This window comes from Bombus bifarius, unplaced genomic scaffold, assembly GCF_011952205.1.
Source record: "Bombus bifarius isolate JDL3187 unplaced genomic scaffold, Bbif_JDL3187 scf7180000008058, whole genome shotgun sequence".
Taxonomy (NCBI): Eukaryota; Metazoa; Arthropoda; class Insecta; order Hymenoptera; family Apidae; genus Bombus; species Bombus bifarius.
In genome coordinates, this window is record NW_022884422.1 from 2,993,333 (window position 1) to 3,012,881 (window position 19,549).

Below are 19,549 nucleotides of genomic sequence, written 5' to 3' on the forward strand. Positions count from 1 at the left end.
TTTTAGAAATATATTCGGTGTGCGTACATGTACATGTGTGCTTATGTATGTGTGTTCCTGCTTCAGCGATAGCACGCTGATGTTCTTGATTCACTGTCGCAAATTTCATTGTTCTTCTTTTATATTGTTCTCATATACAACGATGTGAGCGTATTTACTTATGATTTATCGTTTATGGGGTTACTTTTTAACACTCGAAAGTACGTATATAATAATAATAATAAAGATATAAATAAATGTAAACAAAAAAATTGAGCTTGGACATTCGTGAGATGAGCCATTGAAATTACGCGGAACATTCATTAAATTACACGTTCATTTTCCATTTAAACGGATCATTCTTTTTTTCTTCGATAATTATAAAAATCGACAATTATATCGCGTAACTGACTCAAAACGGGCAGTAAATTAAATAAATCCGCGAGGGTAATACCTTGTGGCGCTTACTAGGACTAACCTTATTATTTACAGTAATCTTAATTACAGATCCGGCGACATGTACACATACAATAAAAAAGAAGCACTAAATTAACGACACCAAGGACCGATCGATGTATCAAGTTACGTCGATTCTGGGTTTTCGATGCACTTTTTCGCGCGAACATAAACAGTTGAACGCAACGATCTCGATTGCTTTTACCGAAGATTCTTGGTTCGTTCTGACAAAGACGTCAATTTTAACGATAGCGTTACCCGTGTCCGGGTAACTCGAATACTCGGTCGGTTTTTTAAGTAACGAGTGCTTCGGAAGCCCTGGTCCGAGCTGTTCGCGAGACCTGAGATGCCCTGCAGATGATACAAGGAATAACGAGTGAACTCCTCTTTCATACGGAAGCAAGCTGTAAGCTCCATTCCAACGATCAGACGAACAGACGATCGAACTCACGAATCTAATTAAATTCTTTCTATATAATCTGTATCATACGATTTACCAACACGACACTAACCTTACACGGTTCTACTAGTATACGAGAACGAATTTCACTATACGATGGTGTAATACAATTTTGTAAATGCTTCTTTCCTTTTTTTAACTGACTCGTGATTTTCGATCGTGCATGCGCGACAGAGAGGTCGACGCGTTGAAGCGTATCGGAGGCAAATTTGGGATAAAGCGCGATAATGTCCTTCATTTATTCGTCCTTTAGCTCCTTCTTCGGTCTGTCCTTATTATATGCTTGCCGGTAAAAGTCGGAGAAGAGGACGAAGAAGATCGTTGAATGAAGCAAAAGAAGCGCCGCCACCAGCTTAGGATAGCCGCAATCGAAGACCAAAGCTTGAGCGCTGTGCACGAACACTAAGAAGAATTGTACCTGCAAACGAAGTGATGAATTGAATTGTTACATTATTTCGTATTAAGGGTGAGTCGAATTATCTATATTTTCTTTCAAACTATGTCTCGAAGTAGTAGAATTGTAGCGGCGTGCTATCCTTTCGAATCGTTTTAAATTTCTTATGTTAACCGACTTAAAATTTGGCGATATCGTAGTAGCTTAGAAACGCTCATGCCTTTCTCCTTGGGAAAGACGAGGAGTGTTGCAACCCGAATTGTACCACGACGATACATGAGCTACGCGCCATCTTTGAATTAATGGAATATATGTTATATACGGCAGTGCCAATGATGCAAGAATAATCTGCTATACCTTGCACAGATTGCGCGACCGCATGATCGGACAAAATTCTACCGAACAATGTGATGCAACGGTACCATTCGCGATAGATTAACCCGTGAAAAGTGGAATATTATTGCACAGCTGTGAGATGTGTAATTTCATGCTCACGAAACAAAATCACTACCATAAGAAACAAACTACATATTATATCGAAGTGGTAGTTATCGGTGCCTTTGTTAAGTAAAAGAGTCTGAGTCACCTATCCATTGAATCTCTATAAGAATATCATGATGAAAATAATGACTCTGGATATAAATGTTATTATTTTACCTATTTGTAAAATGTAATGAATTTTGAAAGGCTATCATGGACAAATTTTATTTCATCGCAGTGTCTTTGCTACGATACCTAAAAGTATGATTGCCTCTAAGGGTTAAAGTAAGAATCGTATTTCATTTGTATCTCGAACGTTCGATCGCCTCGCATCTCAAAATCACTAAGCGTCGCCTTTCGTTCAGAAGAATGTGTAAACGGCGTTCGTAACGCCACGTAGTTGGAAATGACGAACGGTTGCGGAACATCCTCGTGGAGAATATTATCGCGAATGTAAACGAGGGAGAGAAGCGCGTGTCATGCGAGAAAGAACAACGCGATTTGTCTTTTGAACGATTTGCGCCAGCTGCGCACGGGAAATCAATGGTGTTGCGAGATAAAAGCGAGGTAGGAGAGCATATACATAGGTGAGGTTTCGTAGGCATGCAGCCGATTCCTGGTAGCGTGGCAGTTGTTTCATGGTGATGGTGGCACGGTGCTATACGGCATATCGGAATGCCAAATTATTGCGCCACCGTGACGTAGTCGACCGAATCCGGCCAAAGTAAGTCAGCCTGCAATTGCTCAACGTTGTACTTTTCACTTTCCCTCACCCCTACCGCGTGTTTACGTGAAATTTTGTTCACCGGTATGGGCGAGTAGTCAATGATGGCCCAGAATTCATCAAAGTCTCCGATGTCATCGACGTCGATCTTGTGCCATATACGACTTCTCTTTCCTCCGCTTCTCTGCTCCCGATATCAATTTTCAAAAAGATTCTCTCTTGATTATAATTTGAGACCTGCTAAGAGGCTCGCAGCATTGACTTTCTTTCTGACACGAGGCTCTCAGTTTAATCAACACGTTGTTGCGGTATAGACAGTAACGAGTATCATTATAGTAGGCACTAATGACTATTTAATGGCTTCTATTGCAAGATTTTACTTGAGTACGCTCGAGCAAAAGTTCAAGTTGTTGTTGAAATTAAAAGGCTGAATAAATTGAGTAACGTTACGATACGGCTTGGAAAACGTAAACTGCGCGAGAAGGTAACGAGTATATTGGAGAATTTGAAGTTCTTTCTAACCCTTTGAAAATGCAACAAAATGAAGAATTCAGAATGAACGATTTAGAGAATAGTTATTTCTTTACTCTTAAGATCTTCAGCGTTTCTGATATCTGATGTAAAATATCTACTTTCAACTTTCTATAAGAAATAATAGTTTCTTCAGTCTCTTCTTTTATACTGTGAAAGGGTCAAGCGCCTGGAAGTATTGAGACATCTACGATGGTTACTAAAAAATTTAATCCCCGTTACTCTACAGTTTATCCGCAACAGCGTAGTCCATCTTGCTATTGGTGAACCAGCAATTTATATCGTTGAACATTGCTTTTTCTTTCTTCTGTCTCCAAACTACGTAAATTGCAGCAATGTCTCTCAACATCTTATCCGGTCGTTACGTCGTGAAATGTTTGTTTCGAGTGCATTTACACCCTGCCAGTGGTGCGCACACGTGAACACTGTATATGACTTGTCGCCGCATCGCTCACTTTCATCGATGCAGATTATTATCTAGCCAGGCTGGTTGCGTACACGTTGTGCAAGAAGAAGGTATCGCGAATCCTGCTCTAAAAAGTATTTGTGTCGGTGCCTGTTTATTGCGCGATTCGAACGTGGTTACGTGCCCACATATTCTGGGAACAACGCGCTACCGAGATCACTTTTCAATGATTAAAACTCACTATCTTTTCAAATACCTTGATATTTTCTTTTGTTTTCTTTATTAGCCAATCGATTAAAAATTTCATGATATTTTCAAATTTCTTTTCTTTTGTGTTTGCATTTGTGGTTTTACACATACTTACCTTTATCTTTCGCTAAGATAAAATGAGCTCGTAGTTAAAATGACATGAAGTGTAGGAAATTGCCAAGCGCCAGGGGCATATCCGCGTACAAAATGTCGCGATTCGTTGAGACGCATAACTAAGAGCCATTCACTTTAACGTAATAATGTTGTATTATCTGTATCAGTAGCGTTACAAGAAAGCATTATCTGCATCTTGAATTGCCGCGCAATAATTTCCTGGTTCGTTTCAACACGCTTTCGATCGTTGTTTCTGTAGAATCTTGCACGCGATCAGAGGTTTTGAGTCTTTCGCTACATTCCTTGATTATCGGTGTTCAAATATCCTGTTTCTTTGTGCTTCGTACGTAATCTTCTGAGAATCGCGCTAAAATTATACCACTTGTTTCCTTCTTCAAGTTCACGAATGATTCTTGAAGTTGGTGAAAAAAAATTTATTTTCTCCTAAATAATGCGCATTGTTTCGAGGCATGATATTGTACCAGTTGCTGAGTGTCTCAGAACGCTTCGTATAAAAGCAATTATGCGCATTGCTTGCATTTGTAATGAATCACCATCGTTATGTCGTATTATTTATTATCGATGATAAGTAAAAGAAATTGATGTAAAGAAATAATGAAATGCGAGAATCATCCTTTCGTGATTTGGCCAAGCAGATACGAAGTAGATACACATTTATGAACATTATGCTTTGACTTTTTAAATTAGTACACCTACCAACTGCACGGTAGTGAGGTGCTTCTTCCACCATAAATATTTGTGGTATTCCGGTCCCATTGCAGACACCATATAGTACATGTACATTATTACGTGTACCGCGTTATTTATAAGGTTTCCCAAAGTACCGTGTCCTCCAGCAATGAATTTCACACAGATCCATGTCTCCAAAGGTGTTAAAGAGTGATGGTACAGGTGTAAGAACGTCACTTGACTGTCTTTCTTTCGCAGAACGAAAAATATCTGAAAGTTCATAAGATAAATTAAAAAAATTATGGTATTAATATTATTGCGGAACTACCGATAAAATAGTTTTGATAGTTGTCGTTTTCCATAAGCAGATAAAGAAGCAAAAAGTATTCTTCTCTCACTGCTATAAACAGACATTTGTTTTACTTTCATTAGGGTAATTCGTATAATGATAGTTTTCTCTGAAAGTTATCGAGTTTGGTATATATAGCGGCCGCGGTTTCATTAAAACCAATACTATAGACTACTATTTATCTTTCGTTTATCTTTCGGGCAGTAAATTGCTGTTTATAGTACTATCAATTATTCGCTACTCTTCTGGATGTTTTTTTTTGAATATTTCTCCTTTATTTTCCCTGTCAATTGCGAACGTGAGTGATATTTCGTGCGATTTCCTCGAGCCACAATTGTTTCCTTTTTAAAAACTTCGTATTTCAACAAGATTAAGAAGAAATCTGACAACTATTTGTCACACTCGATAATTCCGCGTAATATAATACCACATATTTTTAAACCATCAGAAATCTCAAATTTTTCGTGGGGCAACAGGCAAACGCACGATTCAATGAATAACTACTATGAGACGTAGGCAAATTACTTCACCGGAATATTTGATATTGTTAATTCGGCCGGATCTTATTTATTCGCGTAATTCGCATTCCCGCGTGCACCGTAGGTTAGGTTACTTTTTCCTGAGGATTTTATTCCGCAAGAAAAGGCTTAATGACTTAAGGCGCGATGACATTATCGCGAACAGTGATTTCTCTTGCGACATGGCTCTTTTCGAAGACGATCGTTGAGCATTGAACAATCGTGTCGATAAATAAACAAAAACATCATCGCGTGTTGTAATGAAAGATCTATGGTGCAGCAGCTTCTGTTTCCGCCTCAGTGATCGATTTTTACGATGGATTGAGAAATTCGCAAAGAATTTAGTCTAACACCGGAAATTTTTTAATCGATGCTATGAGATTCCATAACTTCACAAATTGACAGATTTATAGCAATAAGAAGACAGCTCCAGTAATTCAATTATATTTATCGGAAGAGAAAGAAAAAGGTATAGGTTTTATATTCAAAAGCGCAAAAGTTTATTACCAAGAATATTGGTTGATTATAAATTTATAGTGCGTTAGAAAAAGTGATTTAATTTTGATTGCCCCTTTTCAGATTTCTGTAAGTTTACTCAAATAACTGGAAAATGGAACTGTCTTCTTGCTGCAGCAGTTTTCCCAATTGTGTTTCACGCGGCCCCGTACATACCGTGTCAGCGAATTCTGTGAATTTGCTGATGAAATACCACCAACATAGATTCGCCATTCGCAGCGCGGACGGATTGTGGGAGTAGTCCACTGGTTGACACTTGTAACTGTAGTCTAACAACCAACCAGACATCAGGTGCTATGAAACAAAAGTTCATGGTCAAGGTACATTCTCGATTGTGTCTTACGCTTGTGGAGGTAATTATGTGATCGAAACAAAAACGCTTAGCAAACCCATTAATATTTATGGCACGTAAGATATTTATAGATGGAAAAAATGTATCAGTAACCTAAGAATATTCTTGTTCATTGTCTTACTTTCAATGACTCGGATATCAAGGAAATGTTGTTATTCGAGGTTTTTCAGTATAAGTCTCTTGGAATATTTGCTCTTCTATGATGTTGGAATTTTGATGATATCGAAGTTTTAAGAGTAGATTCAACCTGTTTGCGATGAATTTTACTTTTAACAATGAACCTAATACTATAATAACAACACAGGCTATAATACGTTCAAAGTTGAAAAAATGTAGATTAATCATAATTTTTAAAATATTACAATGACACGTAGTTCTATTTATATTGAGATCTTATGTCCTAATAGAATTTCAGTGGTATCGGGAAAATTATTGCAATCCGACAATCTTGCTAACAAATTATTTTGCTACGTATTGTACTATTATAATAGTTTCGTAAGAATTAACTGGTTGGCGATTAAAAGTAAGGCCGATGCAGGAGGGAAAATAGAACATAAACATTGCATCATCGATTATATTCCCGTTTACGGGATGACCTTTTGCGGGTGAAAAAGGAGATAATTGAAAGTTGATTGTTAGTTCATATAGTTGAACTAGCGGCGAATGCTAGTCTTTATACCAAGGACGCGTTGATTTCCTAATTATAATGAAGCTATTTAAGAAATTACCGCCTAGAGTGTAATAGGATAATATTCAGTTCTCTTCTAGTTCTACATTGCTGATCATAACATATAAGTTCTAAGTAGAGTCGAGAACGCAATTTTTTGCCTTAACGAAATATTTCGAAACGTTCAGCCGTATGTTATTCAGACAGAAGCCTTCACCGTCGATAAACAAAGCCACGAGCGTCTTATTTCCTTTCGAAATCGCCGGATTCTTTTTTCCCCACGATGCATTTCTAGTTCAAACCGGAAACAAGTAATTGGAATGAAATTCGGCCAGTTCTTACGCGCCGTTCGAACCGAATTCAACGCAATCCCTGGTGAAGAAAGAGATCGTCAAAAGTTATTTGGCTACGGATTTACAAGATCGCAATCGCGATGCTCGACTTTCTTGATAGCCGATAATTCCTTGCTTTTTCACACCGGGCAAATAATCTGGCGTATGGATAACTTTCTAAGGTGATACTAGACAGCTTTTACAAGGTTGTTCTCATTTAGAAAGATATCTTTTAGTTTCTTACGATAAATTATGGTGTACCATCTTAGACTCGAGAGGTTAAGAAATCGATACGATTTCTTACTCATGGAAAAGTTTGCTCGCGTGAAACTACTTCCGTTTCGATGTATTGAGCAGTTAAGATCTGTTAGGCAGATCACGCTAAAGATTCTGGCATGAGAATACATTGATAGATTGAATAATTAGGAAGATTTTATTTCTTTGGTCTCTTGCCGACTTATGGAATGAGGCAGTAACTGCAAGTAGTTATTTTCTTTGCACTTTCGAGCAGATGTGAACATCTTGTATCTGGATTAAGTAGAAATTTGCGATATTTTGTGCAAGAATCAGTGATAAACACAAACAAGAAAAGTATTAACTGTATATACGTAAATATCATTATTTAAATCGATTACGATCCTTGAATTTTTATATATCAACTCTCACTTTCCTCGTAGCAAACAAGGGAAATTTGTAATGTTCCAAGAAAATGTTTAGCATAAAAAATACCAACGACAATTTTTTCATATGTTGCCCAAAATCGAGGCATTTCTAAATATTAAAAAATAACCGAAAGGATGCAGCACGATTAAAGTATTAATAGCTGAAGTTATAAAAGCTTATGCCTGTCAACCACAAATTCTGTAATGAATATCGCCTTTCTTCATATTTGGATAGATTTTACTTAGGTATTCTTTCGAATTTTTCAAGACTGTCGAGGATTTATTAATTATTCAAACAAAGCTGTTTGGATGCACGAATTGCGAACGCGCGGTTTCTGGAAAGTCGAAAACAGGATGCTTCGCCTTTAACGAACCGCGAGCTCGAGTGTACAAATCGATTGGGCAACCGGTTGGAAGGCTCGCCAATCGTGCCCGCGTGTATGTAGCTTCTCTTTCTTACTTTTTTTTTGCAATGGTATGTTTCACGAGCCGGTGCTCTCTCACCCCCTGTTTGCCATTAGCACGGTTCACAACGGAAAAGATCGGTCGTCGCGGTGAGCGACCGCTGTGCTCTCTTTCAAAATCGCACAAAATTTCGAATGGCATCGTTGGAGCAACTAAAATAGAAACTTTGCAGTTTCAGTTTGAGGACTCGATGTCGCAACGCGACTTCTTCTTTCTGTACACCTTTCGAGAAGGCATTTCGCATCGTGGCCGGCTCCCTCTTTGCAACCGCCGTTTTCTATTACTCACAGCTGTACGTTCTGTAAATAAATCTCGTTATGTTTTCCTTCGATCGGTCAGGATGAAGATTCGTTTCCTGCGGAAATTTGTATCTCGTGCAAACGCGAGGCAATTGGAGTAGACGATTATACAAATCGATCACATCACGATTAAAATGAGAAACCGAAGAAAGCTGAAGTTCTATTCTACCTTTGTGCCGTCTATGATTTTCTTCGTTCAGTTTGAAACATTTGCTCATTATTTCGTAACAGTCTGTATAATATAATTTTACTTGAAAGTAGAACATGGCGAACTTCAAATATTTCAATATATTTTGAAAAAAAGAAAATGAGAATCTGCTAGGTAGGATATTTTATCTGAGGAGGACAGAAGGTCGTTATTATAAACAATAAAATTGAACAATTCAAGAAAACAGAAGCAAAAAGGTGCCAATAGGCTTGATAGATAATTGTATTATCCGTATGATACTGTAATAAATAAATTGCGGATTTGTAAGCATTTAAATTTGTTTAAAATAAAATAAATTTAAAGCATACGTAACATTTAAAATATCCAAAATTGAATATTAATTCGAAACAGATTTCCGTGTAGTTTTGATTTTTTCAATAGTGGTCATAAAAAAATGAATTAGCATAAATATTTACATTTTCATGAAACGGATCGACTTTGAAAATGAAAATTACTATAAAATGCGAACATACACAAGAAATGGTAAGAATATTAAAGTGACGTAGAAAACGATCTTTTAATTATTACGAGTAGAGAAAATCGAATTGAATTTTAATCGACGACTATCTAAGTAAAGGAAAACGCATTGAAAAAGGAATGTATGACGTAATAATTTCCTGTATCTAATCGTGCCTGCACCCAAACTATTGATCAATAACAGGCACTTTCGAGCGAGAAAATCTGCGTTACAAATACGCGTGTTGCGATAGAGTGAAAAGCGTTTCGAGACGGTCGATTAACTACTCGTTAAGGAGTTCGGTTAGCGCAAACGTGAGAACGGCTTACAATGAATCTTATTATTAGAGCGTTCGAATGGTCAACTATTTTTTGTTATTACCTAGTGAATGGCCGACGAACGTCAAGTCGTTGGTCGATCGAAACAGGTGCCGGTACAAAGCGGTTACATAAATTGGAATGTCGCGTTTCGCAAACGTCTCCGGTCGAATCTCGCCAAGAACGGAGCAAAGTCCGCGGGAGCAAAGAAATTAGTGATTCAAGGTGATCGAATGGGCCAACGAACGATCTAACCTATTCTCCGCAGGCCTTCGAAACGACAGGAAAAAGAAAATGTCGATTATTTGTGCTTAAGTGGATTGGATCCATCCATTAATTTTTACGTCGTTGTTCCAAAGTTCGGTCGAATTTGGCACTTTGGTGAGAAGTTGTTCGGTTGTCCATCGTAACGATTCAGCATGGTTGTCCTTGGGGAGACGGGTTCGTTATATCGATTAAAACAGAAATTTTGGACGAGACACTCGAAAATTATTATTTACGCGGTTCTTTTTTATTATAAACGAGAAGGAGAGAAATTATATGTTCTTCAACGCAATTCATGTTTACGACCTCGATAAAGTTACAAGATCGTTAGCCCGTGAGATATTAATCGAAAGATGACCCGTAAACGGTTGATGTCAAACACCTACCATATTCACTATGGTTCAGTGAACACAACTCGATAAACTTAGCCTATTCAGTGGAATCAAATACTTCAAGTAGTTAGCTACTGTTCGCCAGTTATTTATATCGAAGTTAGTATCACGAAAGAAGTCGCCTAAATTGCAGAAATACTCATATAGGTCTGATGGATGAACAACCCCTGGCGTGTTTTTACTGTTACACTTCAAACTAACGCGAGATCTAACGAAATCTCCGTAGTTGACATTTTTGTCAGCGCGACCCACTTGCGTTCGCGATGCTCCTCGGAGAGAGGCGTTTCGAAATCTGGCAGCCATGAACTTTGAAACCCGGCGAGGCGATGCATCGATCTCTCGCAAACCTTTGGGTCAGCGCATCCTCGTCAATATCTTAATCGTCGAAGGTATTTAGAGAAAGCTCGCGGCATTTCGAAATGTGTTTGAAACCTTCGGAGTAAGGGAAAAGTTTCGTCTTATGAGAGGTTGTTAGCCGCGCGCCTTCTCGCTTCAAACGCTATTAGAGATGCTCGTAATTGTTCTAGATTCCGATTAGTTTGAACCAGATCGCATGTGTGAACATTGCGTGCCTCAACAAGGAGTAGATTCCATTGAATCTCGAAGAGGAGAGAACCGGCGAGCTACTTTCGTACATAAACGCTGATTCGTTTTCCTGGTTCTCTAACCAGAGGTTGAGTCTTTACGATCGAAGGCTGTTTGGATCTCGAGTCGCTTACCTCGTACAGCATGCCTAACGAGAAGACTACTTGAAACGCGTTGTACGCTACCAAAGTTCCTCTGAGTTTGAACGGTTTCTTGTTAGCCATCACCCGTGGACCGAATATCGTCACTCCATATAAATAAAGAAGGACGATTAAAAATGTTGGTATCGGCGAATCCATTAACGGCCAGTCGCTGACTCGAGGATCCGAGACCGTGGTAAGGATTTCTGTGTATTGGTCAAGGGCCATTCTGACCAGGCCCTGGGCGCCCACGAACGTCCGATTCGTGTCGCTCATCTCGATTCTCGGTTCCGGCTCCCGCTCCACGACCAACTCTGCTGCCGCCGACGCCATTTCTGAAAATCACACGAGTTTTACTTTAATAAATTAATAAAATTAATAATTTAGTAAAATAATAAAGTTGGAATGCGACGTGTCGAGAATAGGTCATCGAGATGTTATCAAAAATTTTTTTGCATCTATTATACTCGTTCTTTCTTATTTTTTTTCTCGTATCCATTAATATCTTTGTGTCCTTTATGCGCCTTACACAATTTTTTATACGCTAATGAGATTTATTCTTGTATATCACGTAAGTAATATTAATAATAATGATGAAATTAGCGACGATTTTAATGTATAAGCATTATGATAGTTCTTTTCTATACAGTCGAGTCTTGATAGAGTTTAACTATTTCGATAATATCGCGTCTTGACCGAAACACTAAGACATTTCTTCAAAATGATCGAAGTTAATAAAATAAGTCGTCGTTATGGTTCTTTTCACCCGATGACACAGTACTAAGAAGTCAATAGCGTCTCTGGAACGTTCATCAACATAAAAAAAAAATGAGGCGAACGTATGGAATCGAACTTCCATAATTTATGATTTTCCTCGCCCTACCTAAGATCAAGGTAACCTGTGAGGCCAAGGGGACCTGTGAGGTACTCGTGGTTCTTTGCTCGTTCACAGAGAACGAAGTCGATCGACGATCGAGTGATATGGAATGTCGAAAGTTAAACGCGGCAGGTCAAAAAGTTCGTCGAATGCGCTATTCTCGAAGATCTTGGTTTCACCGTCTATCTGGAATTGCATTTTATCGATCTACGTTGATTAAAATTATGCCGGGCGATTCTTTTTCTTCAGCGTTGCGCCTGCTTTTTCAATAGCTGTAATAAATCAGAGGATGCAACGTGATTACGAGTTTCAATTGCGATATTGCATACACACAACACGACACAGTTTGACGACTAGGTCGACTCTTATCCTGATTGATCCGTGATCATCGCGTTTCTTTGCCGCCTCATCGTTTGGTTTTCTCCTTGAGTGTCATGCAGTTTCGATTCTTTGATTATCGTTCTTGTTTTCTCCGATTTCTATTCGAGCAGTTACATTTACCATTTATTTCCGTCGATACGATCAGATTCTCGATTAAAGATGACGCGTTACAAACTGACATTCAATTAAATTTCAATTTCTTGAAGGTTGTTGTTTCTTTGCAGTTGTTGTTCATAGAAGTTAGAATAAGTAAACGTATTAGATGCGGTTAGAATATTAGTCACCCTTTGCGTATTTCTTTGGTTGCATTTCATAAGACGGATTGAGCAAGTATTGCAAATTCGTAGGCACACGCATAAATGCTCGATTTTTAGTTGACGTAATATATGTAGTCGGCAACTCGTTTTCGCGCGGCTCTCTGATTTACAAAAAATGTTATTAAGTTGACCTCCTGTTCCCCTTTCCCTCACGAAATACACTAATTCTGCGTTATTTGTATTCGATACAGCACCAGACTTGGCCCTAATTGCTAAGAATATACACGTATACTCTACACTCTGAACTTGATCGATCATCTTTATTTATTGATTAATGCCTCTACTTTTAGTTTGTGTAGGTGTATCTTTGAATTTATTGCTGAATGTTCAAAACTCATGTTTGGTCAATAAATTAAAAATCTTGGGAATATAAGGAATCAAATGTTTTTGGAACAAATAAAAAATCTTGGTAATGTAAAACATAAACGTAAACGTTTTATACAAAAATTAGTATCTCGTAAGAAAATCGGTAAAATGTCATCTACAGGTGATGAAAGTTTGCGAAGCGATATTAATAGAAAGATAATGACACGTTTTTCACCACAGAAGGAATGATCAAAGTTAACTGTACATCGCGCGATATCTTTCAACTTTCGCTCTCCAAGATTCGCCCGTGGTCACCTGTTTTCCAAGATAAGGCGAATATTCTCGTCGGCTGTTTCTTTCTCGGAAATTTAATGTCGTTAGTTATTTGGTCTTTCTTGTCAGACACGTTGATAGTTTAAAACATTTTGTGGGACACAGCTAATTCGAGTTCCACTTTCGAAATATGAAAGCCTGAAACTACTTAAAAATTCTTAAGTAATGAACATGTTTCGATTCTCATTATTCGTGTATGAAACATATTAGTTACAATCTGAATAACGAGGAATGTCTCAAGAAGAGTTTCTTCGGCGCTTATTTCCTTTCCCCCATGAATAATGTATTTTTCATCGAAACACAAAGGGCAATGGTTGTATCGATCGACTTCTCATTTTTCTTTTTCGTCGGATTACAATTCGGATCGTTTCTTTCGCGGCCGAATCAGGTAGCTAAATCTATCGGCCGATAGATCGCTGTGAAATAATGCACCGTGTATGAAAGCGCAATCTTGAATCTCGTTAGACACGCCGAGCCGGTCGCATAACTAGACTAGAACTTACCAGTCGCGCCACAACTGAGCCCGTGTATGTCGAATGTTCTAAGGCCAACACTGACCGATAGAATTCTATGTAACGAAACCGCAATTTCGAGCCACAAAAAGTGGAGTAACGGTCATACGTAATTGCACTGGGAAGGTTGCTCAATGCCATTACATCGTCTTTTCCCCAATCTTGGTGTATTTACTCATAAAGTTTGTTTTGTCACTATAGTTAGACTGGAGTTTTCCAAACTCCATTTATTTGAACTCCATTCATTGGAACGAAATGTTAGTTTGTGCTCGGTTAACTGAACTCCTGTCAATTGAATCCATTTATCTGAATATAAAATCCTATGAACAAAAAGTCACTAATAACTAAAAGAATTATTGAGCCTCTGTCGTATACATTTCATTTACAGAAGAACTCCATTTATCTAAACTCCATTCACCGGAATGAAATTTGATTTAGTGTTCGGTTAAATGACCACCGATTGATTGAATTCATCTTTTTGGCCGGGAACTCCTGTTATATGGACGAAAAATAATAAACAGTTGTGAAAATCGGTGAACTTTTATTATATGAATTGTATTTCTTTCAATAAATTCAAGTAAATATAAGAAAATATAAGAAAAAACTTTATTATAGTAGTACTTGACAATTTTTTAGATGATGAAAGAAAGGAAAAGAAAGAAAGGAAAACAATGAAAGAAAAATAGCAAGAAACGCGTAGACCTTGCGCAGAGCAAAAATAACATTTAAATTTCTTCCTGCCTTGATAATTTTTTGAACGATCTCGCAAAATGGCTACCCTTGTCGGCTATTCGATAATTTTAACGTAACGAAATAGTCCAAGAGATCGTTTTTTATTTATTTATTTTCGATCTATGGACATCGGCACGAGTAGAGTGAATTGATTAGTCTGGTTTCACAACGACAGGCAGAGCAACGGTACTTGTTGCAGAGAAAGTCTCGAAGATCGCGTGAGCCTGTAAAATACAAAAAGATAGAAGCTCGATGGTCCACTACGGCCAGAAGAAGAACCAACAAGAGAAAAAGAGAAAGGTAGCTGACTATTTGAATGGAAGGAGGGAATTCGAACGTGGCAGACTAACAACGATACCGGCAATACGATGACGTCGATGACGAGAACAACAGCTGCAGGAACGGTGCCGTTTAACACTCCCTTGCTTAGAGTTTAGTGGGTAAGTGGGTCGACTGTCCGGTTACGTGCTGATCAGCTTTTGATTCGTCTCCTCGATCTTCGTCTGTCACGATCTAGGTATAGCCGTTGCTATTGCTGTTAATGCGTAGCTCGCATTTTTTTTGTTCGTTTTCTTTCGCAGTCTATATTTACTTCACTACGATCCGGCTTTTCCTTTTTGCCTTTTTTCTTTTTCTTCCCCTTTCCTACTTTCTTCCTCTTTTCCTTTCAGTTTCTCTGTTCTTTCATTTCGTTGCGTATTTCCTCCTTTCCTAATTAGTGGGTGGGTAATAGAATCGTGCCATTTCGCAAATAAGAAGCTCGTAAAATGGAATATTTTTAAAATTATTAGACGAAATCGACGTTTTGAGTAAATTATATTGGAAGATTTTTTAGATTTAATTTTTTAATATTAGCTACAAAATAAATAAAAATTTCATCGTTAAACTACCTGAGTAGAAAATACACTTGACACCTGTACGTTTATCATAGATCTCCTCGACTGCTAATCGGTCATATCGATTGATTTAATCAAGAGGAGGAAAGCTATAAAGTATAGGAAGTATGTTTTGGTTCAGATTTTCTGACATGTCCCGTTCTCCTTTTCTAGGTCATTCTGTTCTTTCGAATTTGTGGCGACCTCGTTGGCGGATACTACACGTTCTATAATTATTATTTATGCTTCTTTCGTTCACTTTTCAATTTCTCTCGTGCATATACGTCTTGTTATCTTTTTATTTAAAGTCTTCCTCTTTTTATTTAAAGGAAGAAGCCACTTAGGGTTTTCCTTACTTCAAGAACCGGTATTAGAAGACGCTTCACTTTCCTCGCCCTCTTTCTTCGTACGTTTCTTTCACCTTCTGCTTCCCACCATTCTTCCTTCGTTTATTCTCATAAAGCTCCTAAGACACTAATCTTGACATCTTAGCTTTTAATCATTGAATCTACGAAACGGCTCAATTTTCTTCCATTTGTAACTATCGCGGATGCAATTTCTTTAGTTTTGCCACTTTCTATGTACAGACGGAAGATTATGAACAATTATCGGTATCTGTGTTAGTTCGTTTTTTACGCAGTGCAGAATCGGCCAACGAGTTTTTAAGTATGTATGCGCCGCGTTCCGGCTTCATTCAATTTCTCTTTCGTTTTTTCGACGACCTTAAGCTCGTGATCTCGTCGTTCGTGCATACTTAACAGCTTGTGAGACGAAGTCGCTGTATATTTATTAACTCCGCGAACAGTTTTTCATGAAGTTTCTATCCAGCAACTTTCCGCGAGTTATTCACGAAATTCTCCGTTCTTCTAATTCATTTTTCTTCCTCGTTATGGCGACCATCCCGAAACGTAGCTTGGTTTCTTTGTCTTTAGTAGAAAATTCTCACTTCCTTGTCCCTCCTCATAGAAATTCGAAATTTTTAAACTTTCTGATTGAAGTCCATTTCTGATTGAAGAATCTAATTTCTACTCTAGGTTCGAGATAAGATACAAAATATGCTCTGAAATTGTTTCGAATGATGATAAAGCATCGTTTATGCGACTATAATTTTTGAAACGTATAAATGCCAAAGCGTGAAGAGATGACCTCGCCTTATATATTTCAATTCTTCTTGGAAATTAGTTCTCTCCAGAATGTCAAGATTAAATAATATCTTCAATCGAATATCCAGTCCAAGGGCACGTGCTTCTCCAAAGCAATCAACCGTAAGCTTAGGTGACGAAGAACCAATAGAGAAACTTAATGGTACTCATCCTGAATGATTCTCACATGTAGTGTGTCATGATGGATGACACCAATTCTGCTCTTCTCACTTTCATCTTACACAGCCTTCTTTTGGACAAAACGGTACTAATTTTACAGTGACCTGGATCATCATAGAATCTTCGAATCGTTAACACATTTTCTGTCTCTCATTTGTACGAATCGTTACAAAGAAAAACGTAGTATATACATCGATGAAAGTTATTAATTTTCTTTTATCTCGACCCTCGGTTGATCGTAATATCGGTTCAAATAGTCTGTTCTTCGAACCATGTGTACGAGTACTTCCTTCTTTGTTCGTGAATATCATTCACCGGAGTTTCCTCCGTATTTCGGAATTCTTTTATTAAGAATAACGATTAAATAAAGCGGCGAAGGTCACATAAACTTATCTTGGAATAGAAATCGAATTGGAGGAAAAAGTGTGGAAGAGATTTTATTGAAGATGGAAGGTTAATATGGTTATAGTGCAACGATCGGAATAATTATTCAAATAAGTTTCTTTCTTAGGGAGTTTTCAACGACTCGACCTTAAAAAGTATGAGTGTAATTCTCAATTCTAGCGTCACGAATACATTGCATATTCATATCATTAACTGTCTTCCTTTATCTTTCATTCTGTACAATTGAACTTTTTAGAAATCGAGATAGCAATTCTAAAAGATAATCAATTCAAACCTCAATTCAAATAATAGTTCTCAGTTCTCAAAAAACAGACTATTTACTTCTACAAGTTCGTTTTTCACGAAGAAATGGCATAACTGTTAGTAAATCCCAATGTAGAAAACTCCAATTTACTTCAATTTAATAACTCCGAAAATAGAAAGTAGAAAATAGAAAATAGAAAATAGAAAATAGAAAATAAAAAATAGAAAAATTTATGTTTTAACTCATTTTTCATTTCGTTAGTTTCTAACTAACATCATTTTTCTTTACTATCCAATTTATGAATTTGGTTAGAATGGCTCAATTATTCACGCGATAAATGTAAGTACATATATCTTTCCAATGGTGGCATCTCTTTACGAAGTCGTTCGATTGGTTGTGCAATTGCAGCGAAATGATTTTGCATGACACGTACAATACAATATGTACATCTTTTTATTGTAATTTCCTTGCCGTGGCTGTCAAACTAGGCTGTATTCGAACAGCGAAGAACGTAATCTGATAGAAAATGTTCCTTTTTGCATACGTTTTTCGTTGTCTTGAATCTTTTATGATACAGTGACTGGTACAGTATACATTTGTCGTAAACACAGTAAAGACGTTTTTCTCATAGTTTCGCGTTTCTACGAGGGTATTTAATTACACAGGACAAGAAATTTCCGACTCGTTGTCCTCGTCATTGATCGTAAATATTTAAAGATCGACGGTGCGCTGGTTTTCGCTATACTTCCTCTTGTTTCGTTTTTATTCGACGTGAAAGCCCGTTTCTTGGTTAAGGACCTTGGATTATTTGACGTTCGTGATTCATAGACTTCCTGCAGTTGTAATTCTCTTTTGAATATTTGGCAATTTATAGAATTCAATGAGACAGGTGAGATAATTTATTCTCGAATGAAACATGATTGTGAAAAGATCTGTAGACTTTCGAGAATTTTAGATTTTCAACAGATTTTGGATTTAGACTTTTCCATAATGTCGAACTTTTTGTCTCTTCCAATGAATACAATTAATGTATTATAGCTGTCCCTTCGTAGCTGCAATCCTATTAACTGTTCAAATTATTTATCTAGAGCAGATCATACACACCGAGTAAGTTGAACACTAAACGTTACAGTTTCGCGGAGAACAATTAGTAATAATTAATATGAAAACTGAAATCATTAGTTCATAAACATTCATATGTCTCAGATTTCCCCATGAAATAAAGTAAAAAACAGACGAAGAGTTCTGTCTAATTTTTAAAGTTTCCAAGAAATGTGGTATACGTGCTTGATCAAATTCTTTAGGCAAGCAATGAGACCTGCTCAAAAATGGTCCAGCAACCTTGTACCGAATATTTATGTCGAGTTTCGTTCAGTCGGTTACATCATGCGACACGTTTTACGTGTTCGGACATTCTCCTGATCCTGATGATTACTCGACGCGACACATGAGGTAGTTGACCATGCACACCACAAAGAAAATAACTTTTTCGTACAGTTCGCGATAGTTCTGTGTGAAACTTTTCGTGAAATCACGATTAGAATTTCGGTTCTTTCTATTGCCACGAGGTCTATCATTATGTCGTTCGGAATAACTGGAGCAGCTAGTATACACGTAGGTAATAAACGTTACAGCTTCGTGCAAAACAATTATTAACAATTAATGTAAAACTTAAAAAGTCGTGTGAGTACTAAATCATAAGTTCACATACTCGTATAATCAGATTGCTTCGTGAAATGCGACGATGAGATATAAATGTTCCTTATTTGCATTACAGTAAATTATTATCATACGGGCTATATGAATTATTCACAGGTCAAAGTGGCCAACTCCATTTTTTGAAATTGGTTATATTCCAATGTCAGAGCATTTGATCGGTGCTTATTTTCATGCTATAATTTCATCAATTTTCTCTATTTTTTGTTTCGTAGAGTTAACCAATTTGGTAAATAAGCAGCTCACATATCGGAGTTACGGAGTAAATAAATTACTCCCAGTTTTATATGTCGCCTATTTTTGAAATGAAGCTGTTAGAGATTAAAGACTCTTGATTAAAACGATCTGTCCTTTCAAGGAAGATGTGGTGTAATAGAATTTGTAAGAACGAGATTGTTCCTGGATATTCTAAGGAAATCAAAACAATTGCTGGTATACGTGTACCTTACAAATAACAGAGAAGAATCAAATAGAATTTGAAACATGAATTCTACCATCAAGTATGAGGCTGCTTCGAAGGAAA

The 19,549-nt window shown here is 37.4% G+C and overlaps 1 protein-coding gene and 1 long non-coding RNA gene across 2 annotated transcripts; one reads left to right on the forward strand and one right to left on the reverse strand.

Moving 5' to 3' along the window:
* Window positions 1-122: 122 nt before the first annotated feature.
* On the reverse strand, window positions 123-11,340 carry LOC117208235 (elongation of very long chain fatty acids protein AAEL008004-like). The gene is made up of 4 exons (XM_033449227.1): window positions 11,001-11,340; window positions 6,023-6,160; window positions 4,511-4,753; window positions 123-1,313 (listed from the first exon to the last, which is right to left on the reverse strand). Exons 1-4 carry the CDS (start codon window positions 11,337-11,339, stop codon window positions 1,134-1,136), a joined length of 900 nt encoding a protein of 299 aa, XP_033305118.1. The 5' UTR covers window position 11,340; the 3' UTR covers window positions 123-1,133.
* Window positions 702-14,964, forward strand: LOC117208238. Its single transcript, XR_004487652.1, has 3 exons — window positions 702-841; window positions 1,149-1,361; window positions 14,664-14,964. It is a non-coding gene; the product is annotated as an uncharacterized LOC117208238 (long non-coding RNA).
* Window positions 14,965-19,549: the final 4,585 nt, after the last annotated feature.